A 25,262-nucleotide genomic window follows, 5' to 3' on the forward strand; every position below is an offset into this window, starting at 1 on the left:
CTTTCTTGTATCTTATCAGCTGACCTTTAGCTTGCATTGTACTTCTGGGGTCTTTCCTCTAGTATCTGCAGTCCCTTTTTTCTCGCTGCATTTCTCTTTGGATGTGGAGCATCATTTTCAAAGAGCATGTGACTTTGTATTTGACGTGTTTTGGACAGTAGCACTTCTGTGGGTTTTTTTAATTCAGTGTTAAAACTCAGTTCCTCTCCTTGCCTTTTCAGTATGTCGCTCACACTGACTTCCCACCTTTTGATGTTTCTGGGCTAGTTCTTGTGACAGAGTGCTAACTGTTGACCACCCCTATTTAAAACCTGGTTTTGGGTGAGGGGTTTTTTTGTTGATCTATCAGGTATAATATCGTATGAGTCAACTGAGAAAGAAAAATTTCTTTATCTCTAACTGTAACAGTAATGCTGATTTGCCACTGCTTTGTAGGGTCACGGCACTTCCTTCACGTGCCCCATCTCCTCTGTCACTTCTGGATACTCCTCTGTCCCCTCGTGCGCTTGTTGTTGTCTCTGCTTAGTTGGAGAGAAAGTCAAAGACTGGAACTACCTCACTATTCTCTAAAATGCTCGCAGTGCCATATGCAAGGTTAGTCACAGAGGCAGCGTCTCAGTGCATAACTAACAGAATTATTCAGGAAAAGGGGATTTTGGCTGATTTGGAATTGAGATTTTAAGAGTATAGGAAATCTGTGGGGGAGGGACAAGCTTTCTCTAAACCAGGGTAGAATTAGGCTGTTAACTTTTCAGACAAGGCCATAGGACAGCTTTCTGTGGAGTGTGGGAGAAAATCTGAGATTAAGGGTAGGAGGATCTCGTAAACCTGAGGGCAGAGAAGAGAGGAAGTGGGTCGTATGTTAGTGGAGTAAGTTTCTGAGTATCACCAGAACTCAAGAAAAGTCATAAAATAGCTGAACTATTAACTGTTGGCTACCTTTCTTTCTGAAAACTTTCTAAGGGGCAAGGGAATGGGAAGAAGAAAATGTCACGTGAAATTTGGGAGGGGAGTTGTGGGAAGCTGCAGGTCTGTATACCTGACTCACATTCTGGGCAGGCTCGTAGTAATAAAGAACAGAAATAGTTGACGCATGGATAAGTGAGATTTTATTGTTGGGGGAAATGGGTTTGGTGAAGGGATGCCTTATAAAACCCCAGGAGTTCATTAAAGGAGGCAAAAAAACCCCAAAACCACAGATGGACAAAGGAGTTCTGGCTGATACAGACTTCTTGGATTTGTGAAAGACATTCAGGAAGGTCCCTTATCAAATGCTTAAAGACTTTTAAAAGTTTGATAAAAGGGATGAAAGGTGGGGTCTTTGCACAGGCAGAAGATTGGCTGAGAGGAACCAAAAATGAGCAATAAAGATCCTTTTTGTATGTTGAGATTGGTGGATAGTGCTGGACCTAAACTGTTTTTAACACTGTCATAAATGATCTGGAAAAATACAGTGAAAGGTGACAGTTTGATAAAAAGTAAATCAGTGTAGTAAAAGCTAAAATAGACTGAAGAGTTGTAGTATCATCTGACAACACTGAGTAACTGTGAAGTAAAATGGTAGGTGAAATTCGGTGTGAATATATGTGAAGTGGTGTATGCTGTAGGAGTGAAGTGTAATCCTCATGGATGCACAGAAAGGTGAGCTAGGGAAGTTGCTGTTGCTCAGATGAGAGACCTTGGAGCTATACTTCCATGAAGATGTTGACGCTCTGTAACATTTCATACGGGTTTTAGCCATTAGTGTTACAGAGGGGAAGGACGTGAAGAACAAATTGGAGAGGTAACAGCACTGTATATATAGTGTCTTTGTGCTTTGAATGAGTGCTGCTCTAATACCCCCGTCTGGTACTCTGCCCTTTCCAGTTCTGGTACATCTTTTCTGAGAAGAACAACAATGATCATCAAAGGTAGAGAAAGCTTTCTGTACAAAGAACAACTAGATAGAGCAGGATTCTTCAACCTGGAAAGAAAAAGGGTGGTAAAAGGATAGTGTTCTATAAAATCACGAGCCATGTGTTAGTGGTGAACAGAAAAGAGCTGTTCCCTTCCCCTTCCAGTACAAGAACGAAAGGGCAGTAACTAAAATTAGCAGTGGCAGATTGTAACAACAAAAAACAATACTTCTTTAAACTTTACCAAAGGATGTTGTCAGTATCAAACATTTAAGCCACTTGATTACTCCTTGAACCAAGTTCACTGAAGGCAAATTCATCAAAGGTTGCTGAATGCGAAGATACTCTCAGTGAATGGAGGAATATACTGGGGAATGTGCTTGCCTGAGCCATCTGCTGTTGGGATAAACAGACTTTTGATCAGATCTGCCTCAGCTGTTCTTATAGTCTTCATTTCTTCTTCTGATTGTTATGAATATGCTGTCTTGTTTTTTGCCTTTCCTGTCTTTCCCACCTGTCTCTCTGATTACTGACCCATTTCATCACCAAACTTCTGTTTCCAGTTTACTTGTTCCCCTGATTCCACCCCAACTCCTGCATTGCCTCCACTCCCTTTCCTAAGCAGGCTGTCAGCTCCGGCTCAGCTGGAACGCGAGGCTTTCTGGAAATCCTGGAAGTTGTATGTTTTTTTTTTCTCATCTCACAATTTATATGAATGGTAGTAATTTGGTCTCTGTACTTGCATATGTACAGGCTTATTTTTTTTAATTCTGAAAATGTGAACAAATGGAGTGTTTTTCAGTCCATACAGTGTCTGATGGCACATATGAAATGGGAGTTGTTCAATGATACCACTTTGCTGTCTCTGGAAAAGGTTATTTCCTGTGACATGGTACTCCTTGCAAAGGAGTTCTGTTACGTGGTGCGCGAGGTAGGAGTTGTAAACCCAACCTACTGCTATGGACTTTATGATTTTTGTCATAGTCTTTTAAGCCCACGAAATGCTGTATAAAAATGTCAGATTTCGTGGATTCGGATTACTTCATTTTGGCATTCAAGTGGATTCATTGTGAAGTAATTAGTGCTTCCTTCCATGTCATTTCTGCAAGTGAATTGCAAACAGAACTTCAAGTAAATCAAGACTCCATCCTGCTCATTTTAAGGGCTGTCTGATTTCTCTAACGACTGGCGCTACCTGTGTGGTGCTCCTTGGCTGCTTTGCCTCACCAGCTGTTTTTTTCCTCCCACCATCTGGCTCTGATAAGCCTTTAGTGCTTACTGAAGTTCACCCTAAAAATTCATACAATAATGTATGATAAACACTAGGTTTCACATAATAAAGGTCGTGAAAGTTAATCTGCTGTAGATGAATTAGCCTGACTGTGGGGTTTTGATTTTGGGGAGAGGATATTTTGGTTTTTTGAAGGAGTGGGGGTGAAAGGGGAGTTACTTGTTTTGGTCCTAGTCAGTGGACCAAAGTAGTAGTACTAGTAATAGTATGTGGTTTGTTGTGGTATCACATCTATTCAAACTGAACAAGCTCAGTGCATGATTTTATACAGGCTGTCTTACATCTCATTGGTTCTCAACAAATGTTAGGAGTTGCCACAACATCTGCTGATCTGATTAGAGGTAAGGCTGCTGCAGCGTCACGTCCCCAGTCCGCCAGCGTGAGGGTAGGCATGCATTCCCAGTGGCAACACGCGCACACAGCCACACGGATCAACACAGACAGAAAATAGCTATGCAAACACGGACAGCACCAACGGCCTGGTTCTGTTCCCCGCCTCTGTCTGATCAGGATAAAAGCCTGTTAGTGGCATAAATATATACATATATGCACATACCTGTACAGTATGGATCCCTCCAGTGACTTAGATGCTCATTTATCTAGCAGCTGATCCTTGGAGCCTCTTCGATCCTTTGGTCTCTCTAGTATCCGTCCCAGACTTATGACCTCTCTGACACCTAGCTCTCAAACTCTGATCACTAAATTTTCCTCCAAAAGCATCTTCATAGTCTCCTTGTAGGTGCTTGGGTGGTGTTATTAGGTCTTCTCAGTGTCTTATCTTTTCCAGGCTGAACAATTGCTGTTTCCTCAGCCTGTCCTCATGGGATAAGTGCTCCAGCATGCTGACAATCCTTGGTAGCCCTCTACAGAGCTCACTTCAGTTTGTCTTTCATATTCTGTGTCTTTCATATTCCGTGATTCTCAACAACTCTCTGATTCTGGGGGGGAGGGGGGGACTCCCAAAACTGGACACAGTACCTAGAAGCGGTCTAAGTGCTTAGTGGAGAAGGACAATCACTTCCCTCTGCTAGCTGAGCTGCTGTTCATACAGCCCAGGATGCTGTTGGCCACCTTTGCTGCCGGAGCGTGCTGCTGGCTCATGTTCAGCTTGTGACCTCAGAACCCACAAGGGCCTTTCCAGCAGAGCTGCTCCTCAGCCAGGCAGTCCCCAGACTGTATGGCTGCCGGAGTCTCTTCCTTCCCAAGGGCAGGACTTTGCATTTGTCCTTCTTGAATTTCATACAGTTGCTGCCAACCCATTCCTCCAGCAGGTCCGGGTCCTGCTGGATGGCAGCCCTTGCCCTCAAGGGTATCACCTGGTGCCCCCGATTTGGCATCATCTGCAAACTTGACAAGAGTGCACTCTGGCACCTCTCACAGATCATTGATAGACATGTTGAGCAGGACATGTCGCAGGACAGATTCCAGCAGTAGTCCACTTGTTATTGCCCTCCACACAGAATTTGACCCATTATCCACTACCCTCCAAGCCTGATCATCCAACCAGCTACTCGCCCGTCTGGTTATTCACCCATGCAGACTGTGGCATCGCAGGTTGGATACTGGAATGTTGTGGGGAAATGAAAAGTAGAAAGCCTTGCTCGAGGTGAGGTGAATGATACCTACAAATTCAGTCATCTTGTCGCAAAAGACAATCGAGCTGGTCAGGTGTGACTTAGCCTCAGTAGATCCATACTGACGGATCCCAGTCACCTTTTCTTTATTTTGCCCAGGAATGTGTGCCAAGAAGATTTGCTCCATGATTTTCCCAGGAACTGAAGTGGGGCTGACTGGCCTGTATTGCCTTGGATTGTCCTTTTGACCTTCATACATACTTTGGATTAATGCCTAAAACTCTGCACACCCCCCACCCCAAAAAGCACAGTCAAACCAATTAATCTGTTACATTTATTTTCTTGGCTTTTACTGATATTGAACCTGGTATTTAACAAATATTTTATGAGTTTGTGCAATAAAAATTGACAGCTTCATAGGAGTTGAGACACAAGATACACCCAAGTTCAAGACTCAGGAAAATGAGGGTGCCAGGTTTTTGTTGCTTTGTTTTTAACTTAATCGGAGAAATGGTAGAGCCTTCAGCTGAAACTGTACAAAGCATCAGGCAAATGCCTTAACTGGAAAACACAGTCAATTTTGGCAGTTATAAGCACCTGAAAAGAGGCTCTCGAGGGAACTGTTGGGCAGGTTTAGTATGATATTATAAGCTCTGTTGTTAATGTAAAATTCTACTACAAACATTTGAAAAAACAAAATCGTGAGTTGCGTGAGTACCGTTTTATGTTGATATCTTTGGAACTGAGCAGTGTTTTCTGGACTTCTAAATTTTTTATTCTCCCTGGTTTAAAAAAAAAAATCTGTATAACATAGTAGCATTGAACTGAAGTTTTGTATGAGAATTAAAGTATAACACCTTGTCATCAGGAAACTTTATTAGCACGTGCCTGTTGTGACCCTGAGGTGAGCTCTTGAGAAATTACACTGTTAGCCTCTGTTTAGCTTGAGGTTTTCTCTTTGAGGGTAATTTACTGCCCTTTAAAAGGGCAGATAACTATATAATTATATCCTACTAATCTCTATCTTTCCAATTTCGCCGGTTATTTCCCATGTGGAAGTTCCCTGCGTAAATGAGTTCAACTTTACTTTGACTATAAACCCAATTTTTTATGACTGCAAGATATAGGTTAGTGGGGATTGTTTTTTTTATTTTTAATTTACCCTTGATATAGTCTGTTCTATTTTATCTCATTTTCAGTTTATTTCCATAGCTTTAATTAACTTTCTCCTTAAAATCATTTAAATCTTGCATACTATTGAGTTCAGATTAATAGACTGTATTTACCCAGAAGATTCCTGTCCTTTCTTAAATACAAATACTGTCATGTTCCAGTCATGTTCTCCCAGTCCCACCTTGACAGATTTATTACTAGACCTTTAGGTTTTGTGCATGTGCCAGTTCTGGAATGATTCTGATCTAGAACGGATTAGGATTCTGGAAGTTCGGTGCTCTAATTAGTTTTAGTTGCCTCCATAGTTTTCATTTGTGTGCATTTTTATCCTGACTTTTCTTCCATGTTCACTTTTCAGGTTAAATTTTATTTTTCTGCTTGGCTTAATTTTCTAAAATACAGCATTCCCCCTCGACCCCCATTTATCTTTTTTCTTTCTTTTTTCTCCCGTTATTCCTAATAGGCTTTATCATATTATTCAACAAGGGCTTCAGACCTCCACGTCAAGCTTGTCCGTTTAGCCAGTGATGCAAGTTCCGGATAGCTTTATCACCCTTAACTTAGATATCGTAGGCTTCTTCATGAGCTCATTCATTCAGGAGATTGGAATTATTTCTCTAGTTTACCAGAGATACGCCTTTCTGAAATAGTCTTCTTTTTTACGGACCTAGTTTTGATCACTTAAATTAAGCTTATTTTCTGTCAGCATATGCTTTTTGATGTTTAATTACTGATGGTGTCTTAAATAACCTCATAGATGATTCAGTAGCTGTTTAGTGAAGAATTCTGGTATCTGTCACATCTTGGAAAATTTTAGGTCTTACTAATATTAGTGCTCTTATTAGAGAAATCTGCCTTTCTAGAGTAATCTGACTCTGCAAGTATATCAGAGACCCAGTTTTGCTGTTTGAGAAATTTGTCTTTTCCAAAGAGGTTTTTGATCCCAGGACACTTCTGCTTTATCTGTATGCATATCTCCTGATATTTTATATGACGTCATTTCATTGTAATGCTATCTACACTCTTCTCCTATATTTTTACCTTTCCTGAGACGCGAGAGCCGGGAGCTTTGGGTTGGTGGCGTGGAATGGCTGGAGCAGAGGGGTTGGAGGAGTTGAGCTCTGTGCAGTAAGGGGATAGAGGGACGCAGGAGGCTCAGGAGACATCCTTCCATCCACATGCCCAGAGCTAGGAGTATGGCGTGGGGGTGAAAATACCTGCAAAACTGCCCTCCTTCCTGCCACCTTCTGCGACCACCCTCCCTACCTTTCTTTTTCCGTATACGCACGAGATTGCTGAACATCTTGCTCGATCCTCTTTTTGGTTTCAGAAATCTATTTAGCCCCACGTAGCTAATTAAAAAGCATACCTCGTCTCATCGCAAACATTTTTCTTGTGTAAGAACAGAAGTTCAGTGTGTGCAGCATCGCTGATATAAAATGAGATCAGATTTCCTCTTCCCACCCACTCAGCTGCATGGCTCACGTGTTTTACCCTTGGAGATGGAGGTCACTGCACCCCAGGTTCTGATTGCTTTTGTTTCTGATGCTCTCTCTAATGCTGTGTTACTTAAATTCAACATGCTGTTGACGTGCACCAGATTTACCCGGAGTTTTGCCAGTTTTGACTTTGATTCTTACAATTTTTTTTTAATTCTAGGAGACTTCTCAAAGGACTTTATGTAGTTTTATTTTGAAGGTGTAAACTTGAAGATGTTATATTCTGGAACTTTTATAATGCCTCCTAGCTTCTGCTTTCTTGCTGTTACAGTTAATGCACTGGCAGAATCTTTTGTCAAGACTGGGTGAGACGGGATGGAGGAAACAGGAAATTTTATGTCATAGCATGTTCAAATACGTTCATTTATAAATTTTATCTTGATAGCAAGTGATGTTCAGAATTATGTTCAGAATAAAACAAAAAGAAATTTCTTGGGGTTTAAATGGATTGAATTAATTTTTTTCTTTTCTGTAGTAAGCACGTATTTACTGTAGGGTTTTATTGTATTTTCTTACAGATATTTTCTCTCAAATATCAGATTCAAATGGACTAATGATATTTACAAAGTTTGATCAGTTTTTGAAAGAAGTTCTAAAACTTCCAACAGCTGTGTTTGAGGGGCCTTCTTTTGGATACACAGAGCATTCTGTTCGGACCTGTTTCCCACAACAAGTAAGAGTTAACAAACCAGGATTTTTGCATTGCTTGTTAATGTAGTGCTGGCTGCGTTGGTTGTAGCTTGTATGGGGTTTGGGGGAGGCGGGTTGGTAAGATACGCTATATAACCTAAGCAGTTTTAAGAAAGTCTGAACAATTTAAAATAGTACGTCTAGGTTTTAGGCAATTGAAGGATTTTGCACAATTTTAGTTTGTTCCCCCTCCTTGAAGGGACACTTCTGTTCCCCATCAGAAGAACAGCAAGGATGACCTATGTCGTTTCTACAACATGAAACACAGCATTTTTACTATTTTCCCTTGATTATTTTTTTTTAAGCTTTCTCAGTGTGTTAAGAATATTACTTTTAACAAATGACTTGCTAGTTGGTTGGGTCAGTACAAAATAAATATGTTGTGTATACATAGTTTTATTTTTAAATCATTTCACTGTTGTGCTTATTGGTATAGCTGTTTTTCCCAAAATATTTCCATTACATTTAATGTTTGGAGTCGATGTAGTAGTAATGATCTTAAAAGAGCTTTTTATTTCTTTATACATTTTAGTTATAATTTAACTGTTCCAAGGATTTGTTTCTAATTTGAGATAACGTAAATAGAATAAATAATCCTTAAATCAACTGTAAACATGAACCTAGGTAATCTTAGGCCTAAAATTAGATGTTTAGACTCTGGTCATGATTACATTCCGGAATAAATATTTCTGAAGTATTTAGATTTAGAATTTATAGTCACTTTTGCTAAATTTAAGTTAATTAGCTATTAGTATATTTGAAATACAACACAGTAGGAAACAGCCTTTGATTTAGGAAATGACGAGGGCTCCAGCTCATCTGTGAGCTACTGAGGACAGAGTTTTGTTTTACTAACAGTGTAATTAATAAATATTTTTTTCTGTTTCCATACTGGCTGAGGCATTTGTGGGCTGTACTTGTTCCCACAGACATGCCACCCTTTCCGTTATGTCAGTGCAAGCTGGTTTATGCACACAGGGAAACCGATCCCATCAAATCAAATGTCATGTAAGTGGCACTGCTGTTGAACGTAAGAGCCTTGCTTCGGAGCTCTGAAAGTCAGACAGCGGACTCTAAGCCCTCCGTGCTCTTGCCATTGTCTTCAAAGGCAATGGGGATGGGGATTTGTTTTGTTCGGAAGCCTACACCCTGGAAGTGACCGTTTCTCTCTTAGGGAGGCTAGTGTGGCTAGCTAGACCATGAGAGTTGACTGAGATTTCGAAGATACTTGATACAAATCTCACCGTGGTAGCCAACTGAGGTACAGTAACTGCCTATTTGCACATGGCTTGCCTGCAGCATGTCTTAGCGCTCTTCGACTTTGGCTCCCATGAACAAGAACACTAATTCTTCATATTGATTCACTTTTAGAAATTCCTTTGTTCTAATTTTATTCAGCAAAACAAAATCCCTAGTGTAAGGCCAGGTTTGTAGAGCATGGTAATGTTTTTTAATTAATCCAGATATATACTGTACCCCAAGACAGTTCTTTCATTTATCTGAAAACACTGAAGCAAAGAGGTCCTGGGAAGTAGATGGATAATCTGTCTTAGATTTAATTTCATTTTCTTATGCCTCCCAGGTTTGAAAATAAGCTTCCCAGAGACACTTCTGTGGTATTCTCCTGTTACAGCCTATCCTTTTGCTGAAATTCTCTCCAGATGGCATTGGTAAAGCTGTGGGGTTTCAGACTTCGGCATTTACATGATGGACATATAAGCTACATCCGTACTAGTTAGCTAAACACTGCCAGGAGCGGGTCTGTGGCCCTAAGGCCAACTGGAATGGTCTAACCACTTCCATACTCTTAAACTCTCTTAATCCCTCAAGCAGGGCGGTTACATGGAAACTGTTTATTAAAAATGATTCCTAGCTGATATTAACACCTGATCTGGGATGCTGGAATAATTTGGGAGAGTGAGTGGTTAAACCAGGCACAGGTTTAATAAAATAAAAGCATGCATGATTGAGTTCTAGTGCCAGAAACATTCCCTGGTGTTACTTAAACTACCAAGAGACAAATCCTTCCTGGCCACCTGTGGTTCCTGGCTATTCATGGGGGTCCTGGTTCTGGGAGCCACTTCTTTTGAGGTGCAGAAGGCTAATAATTTACTGCTCTCTGAGTGGTGAAAAGGCAGATAGGCAAGGAAGTGTCAGTGGTTGTGTACACTCCACAACTCTGTTTCATTTCTTGGGTCACAGATGGAATAATTCAAACTTGTTGCCCATGCAAAATGGAGTTTCTTGGGGTGCTTTTGGCAAGAGCTTCATTCTTTGTGATGGGTTCCAGATGTATAAAGAGCTTCCAGTAATAATTTACTATTCTTGGTCAAGTGGGGGCTTCCACAGATGTAAGAGAGAATGCTATACTTTTCTTAAGACTTTTGTTCACTTGGCTACAGTCCATCTATTTGTCGTAGAGTTGTTGTATCACCATGACATTCCCTGCCTCAGAATCTTTCTGTGTTTATGGCACAGCCTGTTCTGTCATTGCAGAGGTGTGTCCACTTCGTATCTCATTTACAGAGCAGTTTAATTGCAGTGTTTTTACTGAGCCGAGAAGTTAACTTCAGAGACTTGGGAGCCAGGAGCTTGGCTTCTGTAGAGTCAAACTGCACATTATTCTGTTAAAACTCAGCAGCACAAACTATACAAGCAGGCCTAGATAGGCGTTGATTTGTACATATGTTACTCACATAAAAGCTTTGCTAAAGCATTGGCTGACTTCATGGACGGTATGGCTAATAGCTGAACTGACTGCACGGGCTTAACAGTGTCAGGAAGATGGTCAGGATGTACAGTCTTGTTAAAGCGAGTAATAAGGATATATTTATTAAGGACAGGATGGTCTTGTATATAGAGGATGGTGTAAGTATACTCTGACAGAGTTGCAGTTTAAGCACAAGATGCAGGACAGTTACAGAGATACAGGTGGGGTCTGATACCCAGCTGCTTAGATTGGTATAACTCGTTTTGATCACTGTAGAGTTAAAAATCACATATCTTTGTGTTGGCTCAGGGGATGTGGTTTTGTGCCACGATTTTGGGGGGAAATATATGCATTAACATCTTGTTGGAACAAGCATGTTGGCAGTGTAACAATAAAACTGGCTGATACTTTGCTATTGAAGCAAGCCTATGGTATTCTTCTAAATATAGGAATAGCATGAGTATAACCTGCCACTGCACCCACCTGCAAGAAGATCTGAGACTGCAGAGTTATCAAGACAAGTAGGTATGCTAACAGCAATTGGTAAAAACAATTACTAAAATAGGATAGAGAGTAAGCAGGTGATTACAGAAAGTATCTATGCAGAAGTGCATTTGTTCTCCTGGGGAGCATTTGACCCTCATGACTGGTGGTGCCTTCACATTTACTAATTTTCAGTTTATGTTCTTGGAGCTTGGAACCTGCTGGCAGATTATTTGGTTGGTTTTGCATCACAAATGGTGTTTTGTGGTTGTTCCGTGGTTGGATTCTGAACCCAGTAGGAAATGTTAGACCAGGTACAAGAAAGGGCTTTATCTAGGCGCCTTCTCCAACACATTCATAATTTCCAGGAGAAGGAGACCGCTCTTTGCTTTCCTGTCAACTCAGCCGTTACTGAGAATGCCTATGCCCAGCCAGACAAGTAGTACTGATAATGCTAGAGTGATTCTTTTTGGTCAATCGGTTGCAAAGTAGCCTACCTGTATCGGTGACAGAAGTACCCCAAAGCCTGTGTCCGCACTGCCCTCTTGTGAACTACATGGAAGTTGCATCACTCTGCACACAGCCTTTGACAACTCATAAGGTTCTCACTGCTTAAAGGGAACCAGTTTTTGAGGAACATCCTTGTCTACAGCAGAAAGAAGCTCTCCTGCTATGTTTAGGTTCTTCTGCCACTGTGCGTATCATATGTCACTGTCTAATTATAGATTCACAGAATCATAGAATGGTGTGGGTTGGAAGGAACCTTAAAGATCACCTAGTTCCACCCCCCTGCCATGGGCAGGGACACCTTCCACTAGACCAGGTGGCTCAAAGCCCCATCAAACCTGACCTTGAACACTTCCAGGGATGGGGCATCCACAGCTTCTCTGGGGAACCTGTGCCAGTGCCTCACCACCCTCATCATAAAAAAAAATTCTTCCTCATGTCCAGTCGAAACCTACTCTCTTTCAGTTTAAAAGCATTGCCCCTTGTCTTGTCACTACAGGCCCTGGTAAAATGTCTTTCTCCATCTTCCTTATAAGCCTCCTTTATATATTGAAAGGCCACAATAAGATTTCTCCAGAGCCTTCTCCAGGCTAAAAAAATCCAAACTTTCTCCATAAGAGGGGTGTTCCATCCCTCTGACAGTTGTTGTGGCCCTCCTCTGGACCTACTCCAACAGGTCGATGTGTGTCTTGCACCGTGGGCCCCAGAGCTGGATGCAGTACTACAGGTGGAGTCTCAGGAGAGTAGAGCAGAGGGGGAGAATCCCCTCCCTTGACCTTCTGGCCATGCCGCTTTTGATGCGGCCCAGAATACGATTGGCTTTCTGGGCTGCAAACACACATTGCCAGCTCATGTCCAATTTTTTGTCCACCAGTACCCTCAAGTCCTCCTCTCCATCCCTTCATCCCCCAGCCTGTATTGATACCAGGGGTTGCCCCGACCCATGTGCAGGACCTTGCACTTGACCTTGTTGAACTTCATGAGGTTCACACTGGCCCTGGTCAAGGTCCCTCTGGATGGCATCTCTTCCCTCCAGCGAACCAACCACACCACTCAGCTTGGTGTCATCTGCAAACTTGCTGAGGGTGCACTCGATCCCACTCTGTCATTGGTGAAGATGTTAAATAGTATTGGTCCCAGTACAGACCCTTAAGGGACGCCACTCTTTACTGGCTTCCACTTGGACATTGAGCCATTGACTGTAACTCTTTGAACGCAGCCATCCGGCCAAATCCTTATGCATCTAACAGTCCATCCATCAAACTCATATCTCTCCAATGTAGTGGCCAGAATGTTGTGGTGGACCATATCAAAGTCCAGGTATATGCTATCCGTAGCTCTTCTCTTGTCCACTGATGCAGTCACATCGTAGAAGGCCACCGTATTAGTCAGGCATGAGTTGCACTTCATGAAGCCATGCTGGCTGTCTCCAGTCACCTCCCTGTCTTCTGTATGTTTTGATGTTTTCCAGGAGGATCTGCTTCATGATCTTAATAGGCATGGAGGTGAGGCTGACTGGTAGTTCCCAGGGTTCTCCTTTTTACACTTGTTAAAAATGGGTGTGATGTCTAATGGATCCTGAGTCTTGTCTCCAGAAAACTTGTCTGTCTGTGGGCAGTATTTATTATTTGGAGTAACCTTCATACTCTTGGATATAAAACAGTATGAGACATGAGAGCCAAGGCAAAATTGGGAACCTTGGAGGCATTTTTATGAAGTTGTACAATACCTATACAAGTAAGCAACTAGGTAATTAAGGTTTGAAACGCGCAATCTGCACATCAATTACAGACAATGCAGCCATTTAACATCGTTAGCACAGTGGTTCCTGGTTACTTGAGCAGCCCTTTCTGGTCTCAGGCGTCACATACCACGATCAGTTAATTCCCGGTTAATTCCCAGTTAAAAACTGTGGTTCTCCTTCTGTCAGAAGGCTTGGTTCAGCATATTTAGTGTTTCATGGCCTTACCAAGATGTGCATTTGTTAAAAGATTTTGGATTTCTTCAGCCAAAGAGAGGAGAAGTCAGGTTGACTGTGTGTAGTTATTAATAGCCCGAAGGATGACTTGGCTTTGAGGTGGAGGGAAGGCTGGGATTGCCAGGCAAGATCCAGGCGTTCATTCTTGTCCTGGTAGTGCACCTGATGTCCTATCTAGCAAAGGAAATTCTTGGACTCTCTTGTAGCAGCAGTTAACTTATTCAGGAGAAGCTTTTCATTTACTAAGCAGAGAAACTGGAACAGGGACACCTTATAAAAGTTGGAAGAATTAAGATTAAATATTTCTTAGAATTTTCCTTAATGGTAACTGAGGTAGATAATTATAATTCCATATTTTCTCCCCAGGGTAGTTAGCTGGAGAGGGATTGGATGTATATATTTGCCACTAATCACAAAACTATTGATGCTTTAAATATAAACCTTCTCTTTAATTAAAAAAACCCCAAAAAAACCCCAAAACAAAACCAACCCAGCCCACAACCAAAAAAAAACCCCAAACAAAAAGCCACCTTAATTTTGGCATGATAGTTGCAAGTGAAAGCTACAATTAGTTTCACAGCTCCTAGAAAAGCAGACTGGCTTTTCCTCTAGCTCTGCTTACCCTCCCTGTTGTGGATGCTTTTTGGAGTAACACTGCCATATGCTAAGGTGAGAAAAAAGTGCCATGGGAGCAGCTAGTCTTCTGCCTATGAGAAGTTCTTAAACATCTAGCTTATTGTATGCAAAAGCCAACATATTCTCTCTTTGTATCCATAATACTCTTAGCTGGTTTGCTTACCAGTTGTCTCCATCTGTTTGTATTTGCAGCAGAGATTTTCTCTTGCTCACTTGAATTTGAAACCTTAGAAAATATTACTCTTAGCATGCCCGACTTCCTTCTCCTAATGATTTCATTTCAACTTCTTTTGTTATTGACAGTTGTTCAAAATCTTAACCTAGTTCTCCTCTTGCATTTTTTTTTCTTATTTTGCCTTTAAAAAAATCATTTACTGTATGGATTGTGTATGAATATTAGTTGTAATTACTCTTTTATGTGTGTCGACTTTTTTCAGTGCTGTCTGTATGTTTGAAATAGTGTTTTCTACGTTGTTAAAACAACCTCCGCTCACGTTTGTTGTATCCCTCTTCAAAATGAGAATCTTTAACTGCAACTCAGGAACCAATCCCGACTGACTAGTCCTCTGTTTCTTGGAGTTTTCTGTTCATCTGTTTATCATTTATTTTTGTATGATTTTATCATGTCTATACTAATACCTTCTTTGTGGTGTTACTGTTTGCCTAATATAGATTGAAACTGCCTGAGCAAAGAAGTTGTGATTTTTGTCTCTTTATAGCATATGAAATATTCCTGACAGACAGAAGTTGAGTCATAGAGCGAATTTAAGGCTAAAGTAGTTTTTGATATATAAAATTGAAGTTTTTCTTATAATTAAGTTCTGTTTCTCTTTTCTTTGCAGAAAAAGATCATGCTAAACATGTTTTTAGACACATTGATGGCTGATCCACCTCCTCAGTGCCTTGTGTGGCTGCCTCTCATGCACAGACTTGCCCATGTTGAAAATGGTAAATGGAATATTTTCTTGTTTGAAACATCTGGTCAGAGCAGGGTTTCTGTTCAACATATGTAAATATGCTGTCCTTTCTCACGTAACGAAGCACTTAATGCCTTCATCGTTCCCATTGTAATGGTCTTAGTCCCAGAACATTTAAGCCCAAACTTTTGTTGGAGTGAAAAGTGCTCTGCGCTTCTGGGATGAAGACTGATTCTTTATGAAATCATCAGCAACAATGCAAATCAAGATTAGTTTTAGAGTTCTAGCATCACTAGTAGTGGAAGATGAGAAAACAAGCAGCAGAAAAATGAAATTCTCTAAATGTTCATGTTTACTCTGAAACTTTTAAAAAACGTCACTTGAACTACGCTTTAACATGCGCTTTCAAGTGCTAACTCCCAAAGATTTTTGGTACCCGTTCAAATGTCTGTCTTGAGTAGCATTTGAGCACATGAGTCACTTCAGTGCTCACTATGGGAAGTAAATGCTGAGCTCCTCTCACTTCCAGACCTTTTCTTAGCTAAAATTTCCTGGGTTTACTGCCTATGGAAAGTATTTAAGGAGCAATAAGGGATGGAAAACTGAAGGTTAACAGTGAGGAAAGAGTGATGAAAGAGTCATCTGGCTGAGAGGGCTTTATGGAGTTCAGGGAAGCAAAAAGGTTTCCTGCAGAAGGTTGTTCAAGTGTATCGAAACTGTTTGTTGTTTGTAGTCGTCAAAAAGGTGGTGTGTTTAATTTATGTACAGTTGCACACAGTGTGTGTGTGTGATGTTCTGTATTTGAATTTGCGGGGAAAAAAAACCAACTTTTTTTTTCTTCACCATTAACTAAACTTCATCTTTCATTTCCTTCCTCACAAAGTAAAATCATGTTATCATCCTTCAAAACCCCTGCCCTACTAGTTGTTACCTCTTCTTCTGCTTAAAGCATTTATAGTCATTTCAAGGTGTATAGACTTCTGTCTTTTAAGACACAGGTGGATAAACTCTAGACTCTTGGTTTTACCTAGCTGTTTACAGGCACAGCTTGGCAGTCTGTCTCTAGCTAAGTTTTCATGGTTTATATTCCATTCTCTGTTTCTTGACATTTATGCCTGTGACATGGTTAAGTACTGCTGTGATTTTGATATGCTGGTTTTTGGCATTTGTTTCGTTGTCTTCTCTTGATCCTCTTGCAAAGCATATCTGGTCGTGAATTTAATCTGCATTTATTCAGCCGTGAACAAGATTGGAGTTGCGATGCTCAATGGGCCTCTTCTTCCTTATTGCAACAGAAGAGAAGGTGAATTTCCCAATTGCTCTATATGTTTACAGAGATTTTCTGTGGGTCTCATTAAAAAAGTGATTCTTAAAAGAATTTTGAGGGGAGCAATTTCATGGAGACAAATCTTAGGGAAAAACTTCCGAAAAAGGTGGGGAGGTTGATCTAGTTAAAATATTAGGTAAACTATATTACCACGGTGTCTTTCCCATCCTCATGTAGCAGGTTGCACTAATAGAAGGGCAGCAGTGACTTCTTGCTTCCTGCCTCTTCCTTTATCCTCTTATCCTTATAAACTCATACTTCAAGAAAAGCACTCAGAGTGGACTAAACACGGTAAGGAACCAGGCAGTAACATGTTTATGTGAATTACAGGTCAGGATGGAATTGCACAGAGCTTCTTAGGCAAGGGTAAAATGTTTAAACATCATGTTTGGACAGAAGTGAAATGGTGGAAAGATCTGCAGATAATCCATAGTCTGATCTTTTTTTCTGCTTGAAAGTACCTGGAGGAAATGGCTAGATACCCGGAATAATACAACCTCATAGATAAGTGCACGCATTCCTGTATATCTGACAGCTTCTGTTGTGGGATATGGCTGCTTTAGAATATGCAGATCCCAATCTAACCATCTTCATTGGGAGCAGTTGCATAAGTGCCCCTTTTTCTGACGTGTTCTTCCTAGCAGCCAGAGATTCTCCCCATTCATCTGTTCTGCCAAGCAATCTCCAGATTTAATCCTTTCTTACACATAGGAGTCTTGTTACACATAGGTTTAGCATTCAGATAACTTGATAGGAAACTTTTAATGTTTGTGGCATTAAAATTATGTTTCTAATTCTTATCAGCCTCTTCTACAGCTACCTCCCAAGCTCCTTGCTGAATTATGTTATCATTGATAATTCGTGCCAGTGTTCTTGCCTTCTAAGTTCCTACGATTTTTTTTCCGCAGAAACTTTTATTCTGTTGCAAGTGGTATTTTTGCTCCAGAGTCAGGCAGCAGTTCCTCTGCTTGAAAGTGTTGATGAGAAATCATTGCAGCTGGTGTACAGAGGTATGTGGCAAGCCACAGCAGGCTTAGCAGGTGGAGGAGATCAAGTCTGGGTTATGTCCCTACAGCAAAAGAAGTTAAGGGAGGCTTGGTGTTGGGGGCCTGACTGTGGGAAGGTAAAAACAGCAAATCTGAAGGATAGAGGCAGTAGAAGGAATGAGCTTGGGGTTACTGGGACATGTGGTAGGAAAAGAAATGTTGAGGGAGGACACAGCTCTGAGTACAGATGTGCCCGCTAAGGAAAAAGCAAGCCAGAAGCTTTTATAGTTTAAAGTCTGAGAGAGGACATATGCAAGAGTTCATTGTCGCTATGGATCTGGGTTGAAGATCTCCTATTAAATGGTCATTTTCAATATTTAAAAGGCAGAAGATGGAAGATGTGAAGCTTGTGCTGACAATGGCTACTGCTGTGGATTCTGTGACTAAATTAATATGAAGTTATTTTGTAAGGGTTTTGTATGTTTTAATATCTGCATATATTAAAAAAACCGTAAATTTTGTTGAAATAAATGCTTGTAGCAGGTTACAGGAATGCCTGTCACCTTTCAGTTGAAAACTTTTCCAGAACAGAGGCAAAACCATGAAAGAGACGGAGATCAATGCTGATTTAAAACAGGATCATCTTTTATTTGGGTATGGTGGTATGTTGTACTAATGCCTTCAGTCAGGTTTTTGTCAGCCTTACAAGCCAGCCAAAATCAATCCTCTGATTTGGAGGAAAGAGTTGAACACAAAGATTCTCTAGTTTTTATCCATTACTTGGTAACGAGCTACTGCTCCAAGTATATACTACTTTGAGATGTTGCCTCCGCTTCTGATCCTGACCAGTCGTTCCGTGCTGTGTGTAGGACTGCTCTGTTCCAGGACTGGCACGGTGGTAACTTCAGCACTGGATAGGGTAGGAATTGGCATCTCCCTATGGCGATCTTAGAGCTGAAATCTGAGACATTCAGTTCCCAGACAAAATACTGGAGTTGTTTCATAGTGCTCCACAATTATTAAAAGGGTTTAAGTTTCAGACATTGATTTGGGCCCTTAATGAATTTGGTACAGTCAGCTTTTAAATTTTAAGCTACAGCTGACACCTGTGTTTCAGCACTATGCAATTTCTTAGTGACAGGTTCTCACATCCAGTGTAATCTAAAATCAGCAACCTTCACAAGAGGGAGAGTAACTCTGATACCCACCCGGATGCTGGAGCTTGCTTTACTAGGGTGGCTGCTGAAGGTCTCTCTACCGGATGAACCTCTGTTATGTTGTGATCTGATACTAAACTTGGGAGAACTGTGAAACCTTTCCACCTTTACTAGAACTAATGGTAGATAACCTCCCTGCTCAAGGTAAACTTCACTCTCTAGTGTTACAGTTTGGTTTTTTACTGCAGATGCTTTACTAGAGGTGCTGAACTGTTTCTTCAGAACAGATTTGCAAGGCTCTAAGTTGAGTATTCGGACGTGTATCAGATGATTCCTCAAGTGCAGATTCATGAGAACATGAGGTCTTAAAAATAATTTTGCCTGTCTCTTTCCTCATGAGCCTCACGCAGTTCAACACTGGGAAGTGCGAAGTCCAGCAGCTGGGAAGGAATAATCCCATGCACCAGTGCACACTGGGGGCTGACTGGCTGGAAAATAATTTGGCAGAAATGGACCTGGGGGTCCTGGTGGACACCAAGTTGAACATCAGCCAGCAATGCCATCTAGAGGCAAAAAAGGCCAACAGTGTCCTGGGCTGCATTGGGAAGAGCATAGCTAGCAGGTCGAGGGAGATGTTCATCGCCCTCCGTTCAGCACTGCTGAGACCAAATCCGGAATGCTGTGTCCGGTGCTGGCCTCTCCAGTACAAGGGAGACGTGGACTTACTGGAGCAAAGGGCCACAGAGATGCTTAAGGGACTGCAGCACCTGTGGTACGGGGATAGGCTGGGAGAGGTGGGACTGCTTAGCCTGGAGAGGAGAAGGCTCAGGGGGACCTTATCAATGTGTGCAAATAACCGGTGGGAAGCAGGAAAGAAGAGACAGCTACAGTCTTCTCAGTGGTACCCAGTGGCAGGACAAGAGGCAATGGGCACAAATGGAATTACAGGAAATTCTGTTTAAACATAGGAAGAAGGGGTTTTTTTATTGTGAGGGCGGTCAGACTCTGCATCAGGTTGCGGAGTCTCCATCCTTGGAGATACTCAGAACCTGACGGGGCAGGGGCCTGAGCAGCCTGCTCTGGATGACCCTGCTTTGAGCAGATCTCCAGCGGTCCCTTCCAGCCTCAGCTAGCCAGTGATTTTGTGATTCTAGGTATGATTGCGATGAAAATCCTCTTTAAATCATTCCCTGAAGTTCTCCTCTTCCACAGCCAGTCTGTCAAACAATATCTGATAAAATGGGCTCAGTCCCTAAAGATCCATCCTTTCAGTTTGTGTCTTTGCTGCTACTACCTTGAACACATTTCCTTGTCGTGTTTAGTAGTAGTCTTGTTCTGGAGTCAGCTGCTGATTTCCACTGCAAGTTAGTTTTCTCTGGACTGCACCTTGTCAGAGTGTAGTGCTTTTGTTCCCTAACCTTTCCTCCCAACCAGATGTTTGTCTCCTTCACAGCTTGTAAATATTCTCATTAATTACTCTGGCAATTACTGTTGAGTTACTTCAGAGGCACTTGAACACCTTGGTTGACACCTTTAAAAAAAAAAATAATAGTCCTGCAATTTCCTTGGTTGTCTTTTCAACTCTGATATAAGGAAAAGGCAAATAAGCTCTGAACTGAGCTTTTTTTATTGGAGAAATCACATTTACAGGTAAAAAATAACATATCTTCTTTCTCAAGGCATCAAGTAAACTCCATGGATTGGTGGTATTGATCTAAACAAATAGGCCAGCACGTTATTTTGAGAGCCATCATCTCAATTTGCCGGCTAATATGCAGCATAATAACAGTAGGCTTTTGTGCAGGCATTCTAATCTGTTTAGTTATGCTTTTGCAGAAATAGGGTCCTTTGTAAAAGCCAGTGGATGAAGTCTGCAGGCTATGGTGGGTTTTTTTCCTCTCCCATTTATAACAAAGGGAAAATATGGAAAAGAATATCTAGCTTATAAACGTGCCATGGCTGTTATCTTAAGCTTTTATTAACGTTTGTAGAAATACTTGGCTAGGTCATAGACTCTCTAGGGTGAGGATTGTATCTTACCTGAAAGACAACCATTTTAAAAAACTAAATGTGTGTGGTAGGGAGAATGCAGATCCTGTTTAGGAGTTCCCAATTAAAAAATGCTCCGTAACTTTTTTTTTATCCCTATCAGGTAGTTCTTCAGTCAGGTATTGTAACTCAAGCTTTGGCCACCTTCTGTGACAAATAAATCTTTAACTTTCCCAGAAGATCAAAAATAATTTCAATAATTTCTGAAGGTGTTTGAGAATTTCTACTTTTCCTAAAATGACAAAACTTGTGTTTAGCAGCTGCTGAGCAGCCTCAGCTGGGGTAAATCTTTTACTTTTCACAGGGAAAGGTAGAGCCTCCCAGTGGAATTAATTTTCGACTTTCCTTTGAAAAAAGGAAAAAAAAAAAAAAGCTAAGAATCCACAGAATGGCAGTTATGATGCCATTTTTGGGTTTTGGCTTTTTCACATTTCTCGAAAGGAGGGAGGTGATTTCCTAGGAAGAAATGCCAGACATGCTGGTGCTTTCACAGAGGTGTTGAAGTGTATGGACCGTCTTTAAACTTCCCTGTAACAACGTTATTCCCCTTGCGGGAGGGTGAGCGGAGGTCGGCCGAGGTCTCGCTGGGTTGCTGCGGAGCTCTGACACCCCTCGGTGGTCTGTGTCCGATCTCTACCCCCTTTGCCGTCCCTCCCCTCCTCGCTCCCAGACAGGCAGGTCAGTGGCTGAGCGGTATTTTCAGTGTCTGGGTGGGCTGCGTTGCCATTTCACTGCCTTTCCTGAAGCACAGGGGAAACCTCCTTTCCAGAAGCAGAATTGCCTTATTTTCACATTTTTCTTTCTTTCTGTGCTTCCCCAGGTCTCTGTGAATGCTAGCTTCTGTTAAGAAGTGTAATAAAATTTACAGACATACTCAGAATTATTTCAGAATTATCCTGACGGTGGTAAAGGAGTTCAGTGACAGAAACTCGTGCTTTCGATTCAGTCAGTCCTTTGCTGCCCGGAATGTATCACTGACATCCATCGAGAAACTACTCTCCCTTTTTTCCTTGTTGTGATTTTGACACAATGTTTCTGTGGTTACTCGAGAGCCAAAATTTTTTCAGTTTTTCCTTTAGAGGATCTGGACATTTTCATGGAGGTCTGCTTTGTCCTTGGGTTGTCAGTAGGTTAAAAAAAAAAAGATTTTAAGAAAAAAATGTGGCATTAAAATCTTCTATACCAGCAATAGGTAATTGCCTGCACTGCCCGAGGTGTAAATTGTCATTAAGGAAGACTCTTCTGATTGTGAACTCTCGTCCTTAAAGACCAGTTGTAAACGATTTAAGTTGTCCAGACGATTGCTTTAAAGAAAAGAAAAGGAAGCTACAAAATGCTGTAGACATCATTATGATTTGGAAGACTGATACCCCTCTAAGAGGCACAGTGCCACTTGTACATACGAGTGATGACAAACAGCTGGAAGCACGTTTCAAAAAGAAGCTTCTGCAAAGGTGTTTCGGTCCGTGCTGCCCTGGTATGTTAATTCCTGTCTGCGATAACTTGGGTAGTGTGAGTCAATAATTCTGTGCAGCGTTTTTACAGAGTACAGGAAGGTGTTAAGCTGCTACTCAGCAGAGTCTTTGCACAACTTAGGCTGGGTCTTGCGATACACTTGTGTCATTCCGTGCCCTGGTTAGAGCCATCCTCTGACTTGGCACCTCGGAGTGTGTCTCACTGGTAGTGTTCTGTGAGTTTTTAAGCCCATCGTTTCTTTTCTGGATAAAAATTCTGCAATGCGCTTCAGTCTCTTCTGTTTTGCTGGTCCCTAAGCTTTCCAGTGGAATGTCGATTATTTTAAAAGGTTCTTCTACGTAGGCTGCTGTACAGCACGTGCCAGATTGCTTCTGTTCATCATAACCTGCTGATGCCGTGGAAGTAGTCCCTCAGATCCACGTGGTCCACAGACCACAGGTATAAAGCTGTAAAGCAGTGTTCCACTGCAATGAGTGGAGCAGAATGTGTTTAGTCCCAGAGATTAGGTTTTGTTTAGAGATGTGCAGGGCCAGAGAGTATTTGGGTGTATTCACAACTGCTAATTTAGACCAAGGAGGTCAGGTTCCTGCTTTAGGCGATGGGAAGGTATAGACTCCTGCTCTAAACTGCCACCTAAGCAGGCCTCTCTTCATTGGTGGTTTTTTTTTTATTGCTGGCCTGTGTCCACTGGGACAAAACAAAATCTTGCAGCAGTATGTCTTGTTTACAGATGTAGCTATTAGTACCACATGTAAAAGAACACTACAATAAAAGTTTGTATTTATAGTCATGGCAAGTTCTTCAAAGCATTTCTCCTCCAACATTAATTCTGTCTTAGCCAGAGTTTTGAACAGTGGGGTTTTTTCCAGGTCTTCCTTGAAACATTTTTATGTGAAAAATGTTGAATTATTACATCTTCGTCATGCTTTAGCTTTCTACTTTTATTACCTCCTCTTTGATTTCTTTTCTTGCATTTGGCAGCTGTCATATTCTCGTTTTCCTTTAACTGCTAGTTTTTTAATGTCTTTGGGAATTTCTCCTACACACTTTAATAAAGATTCTGTTCTTTTCCCCAACTTATTTCTATCTACGTTTTGTTATTGATACCATTCTTCATACGGAAATACTCTGTCACATGTAAGCAGGCAACGTGGATATGCTTCTCAGTTCCAGACCAGCCTCTGGTCATTCCGTCCTGCATCTCTCTTACCTCTCTCATGTACCTTTAAAATTAGGATACTTTGAAACAACATGTGGGTCCAAAATATGGATCCACAATTTTCCTCTAAAACTCTTCTTCATTATTTCATTTTAGCAATCTATCATTTATATTACTGTCATATTTTGGAAGCCCTAATCATATGTCTCCATGGGAAGGGCATTGTTCAGACAGAGCAAAGACTGGTTTTTGGCATCAGCAGTCAAAATATAAGATAAAATATGAATACACAGAGCCAGGGCAGTATATGGAGATTTCAAGACAAGGAGGAATATCGGATTTGGGGTTTGCAACGCAAAAATTGGCAGTGGAGTAACGATACCTACATTTGGGTGGGAGAGCGATAAGGGATTTTGACCAGAATGGCTTATGTGGAAATGTGAGAGGCAGAGGGATTTCTTCAGATCAGAACTGAAGGAGAGGGACATCAGACAGTAAGCATGCATTCAGTAAGCTTAGAGGCAAAAGGAACTTGGAGTTAGAGAAGAAAATATGGTCAATTTTTTTGCATCTTTGGAATCTGAAAACCAAAGTCATGTGTATAACTTGGTGTTGGAGAGCAAGGGGAGCAGACCAAAGAAAATAATAATAAAGAAGAAATGGCAATGAGGAGTCTGAGGTAAATCATGAGATGGCACAAGATCTTTGAATAAATTAGGGGCTTGTAGGAGAAAGCAAAGGAGAAGTGTCTGTGTGATAGAGGAGGGAGGAAGAGGAAAAGGAGAAAGGACACATCACGTTCTTCCAGTTTTCATTTGGAAGAATTTCCAAGCTTTCATGGGTGAGGTTAGTTTTGTGACAAGATTTCTCTCGAGGATACTCTGCAGTGCAGGAGCCTGAGCTGAGTTAGGGATGTTGGGGGGCGTCAGGTGGGATGGGAAGTAGGAAGATGTGTCCCATGGGGGCAGGACACTTGGGAGGGAATTGAAATACCGTGACAGTCACTGACTGTATCAGTTGAAAAAAAAGAAGGGAAGGCAAAAACATGCTGAATACAGATACATGATCGGGAGTCAGAAAAAGGAGGAGAAGCTGGACGTGGAATTGGGTTCATGGTCCAATCTCTCTGCCTGCTTCCTTCTCCTGCCCTTCCTGCACCTTCCATAGGGAACTGGTCTGTTGGCAGGAGTGAAGGGAGGAAGGAGCCGGTTGTCTCTCAAGGAAGACCCAGTAGGAAGTTTGAGTCTGGAGTACTGGCAGCCAGAAGAGGGAATGACTGAAGACTTGGATGCAGTGAAAGGTGGAAAGAAGCTTGAAACTCCCACTCCCATATGTGGCAGGGAGCTTTGAGTAACGGGACACCTTTGAAAGAGAAGGTGTCTACAACAAAAAACGTTCAGCTCGCTGAGGCAGAGAAAACGATGCATAGTATTTTGATTAGAACAAGTATTTCAGAGGCAGGAAGGGAAGAGTAGGAGGGAGAGAGGAAAAAAGGATCGGGGCATGAGGTGAACTCTTACAGTCCATAGACAGGAGGGGTCATGGTGGTTCAAGTGCAACTTGGAGTTGGGCATGTCAATGATGTGAAAAACATCTTCGATTGACTGCTTCATGGCAACTTCAATCCGGTTGGATTTATGCAAATGGGAGCATGGAAAGCAATCTGAACAGGAGAGAAGAGAAATAAGTTTTGCAACACAGTATTTTATGGCATTCAGAAATGAACAAAAAAATGGGAGAAGACCAATATCTGCA

The 25,262-nt window shown here is 41.5% G+C and overlaps 1 protein-coding gene across 1 annotated transcript in view; it reads left to right on the forward strand.

The window, feature by feature from the left end:
- Window positions 1-25,262, forward strand: part of DTNB (dystrobrevin beta) — a 206,895-nt gene that overhangs the window by 31,934 nt on the left and 149,699 nt on the right. The window contains exons 6-7 of the mRNA XM_059835577.1: window positions 7,951-8,105; window positions 15,279-15,384. Of these exons, the coding sequence (XP_059691560.1) occupies window positions 7,951-8,105; window positions 15,279-15,384 (261 nt within the window). The remainder of the gene's footprint in view (window positions 1-7,950; window positions 8,106-15,278; window positions 15,385-25,262) is intronic.

This window comes from Gavia stellata, chromosome 2, assembly GCF_030936135.1.
Source record: "Gavia stellata isolate bGavSte3 chromosome 2, bGavSte3.hap2, whole genome shotgun sequence".
Classification (NCBI taxonomy): domain Eukaryota; kingdom Metazoa; phylum Chordata; class Aves; order Gaviiformes; family Gaviidae; genus Gavia; species Gavia stellata.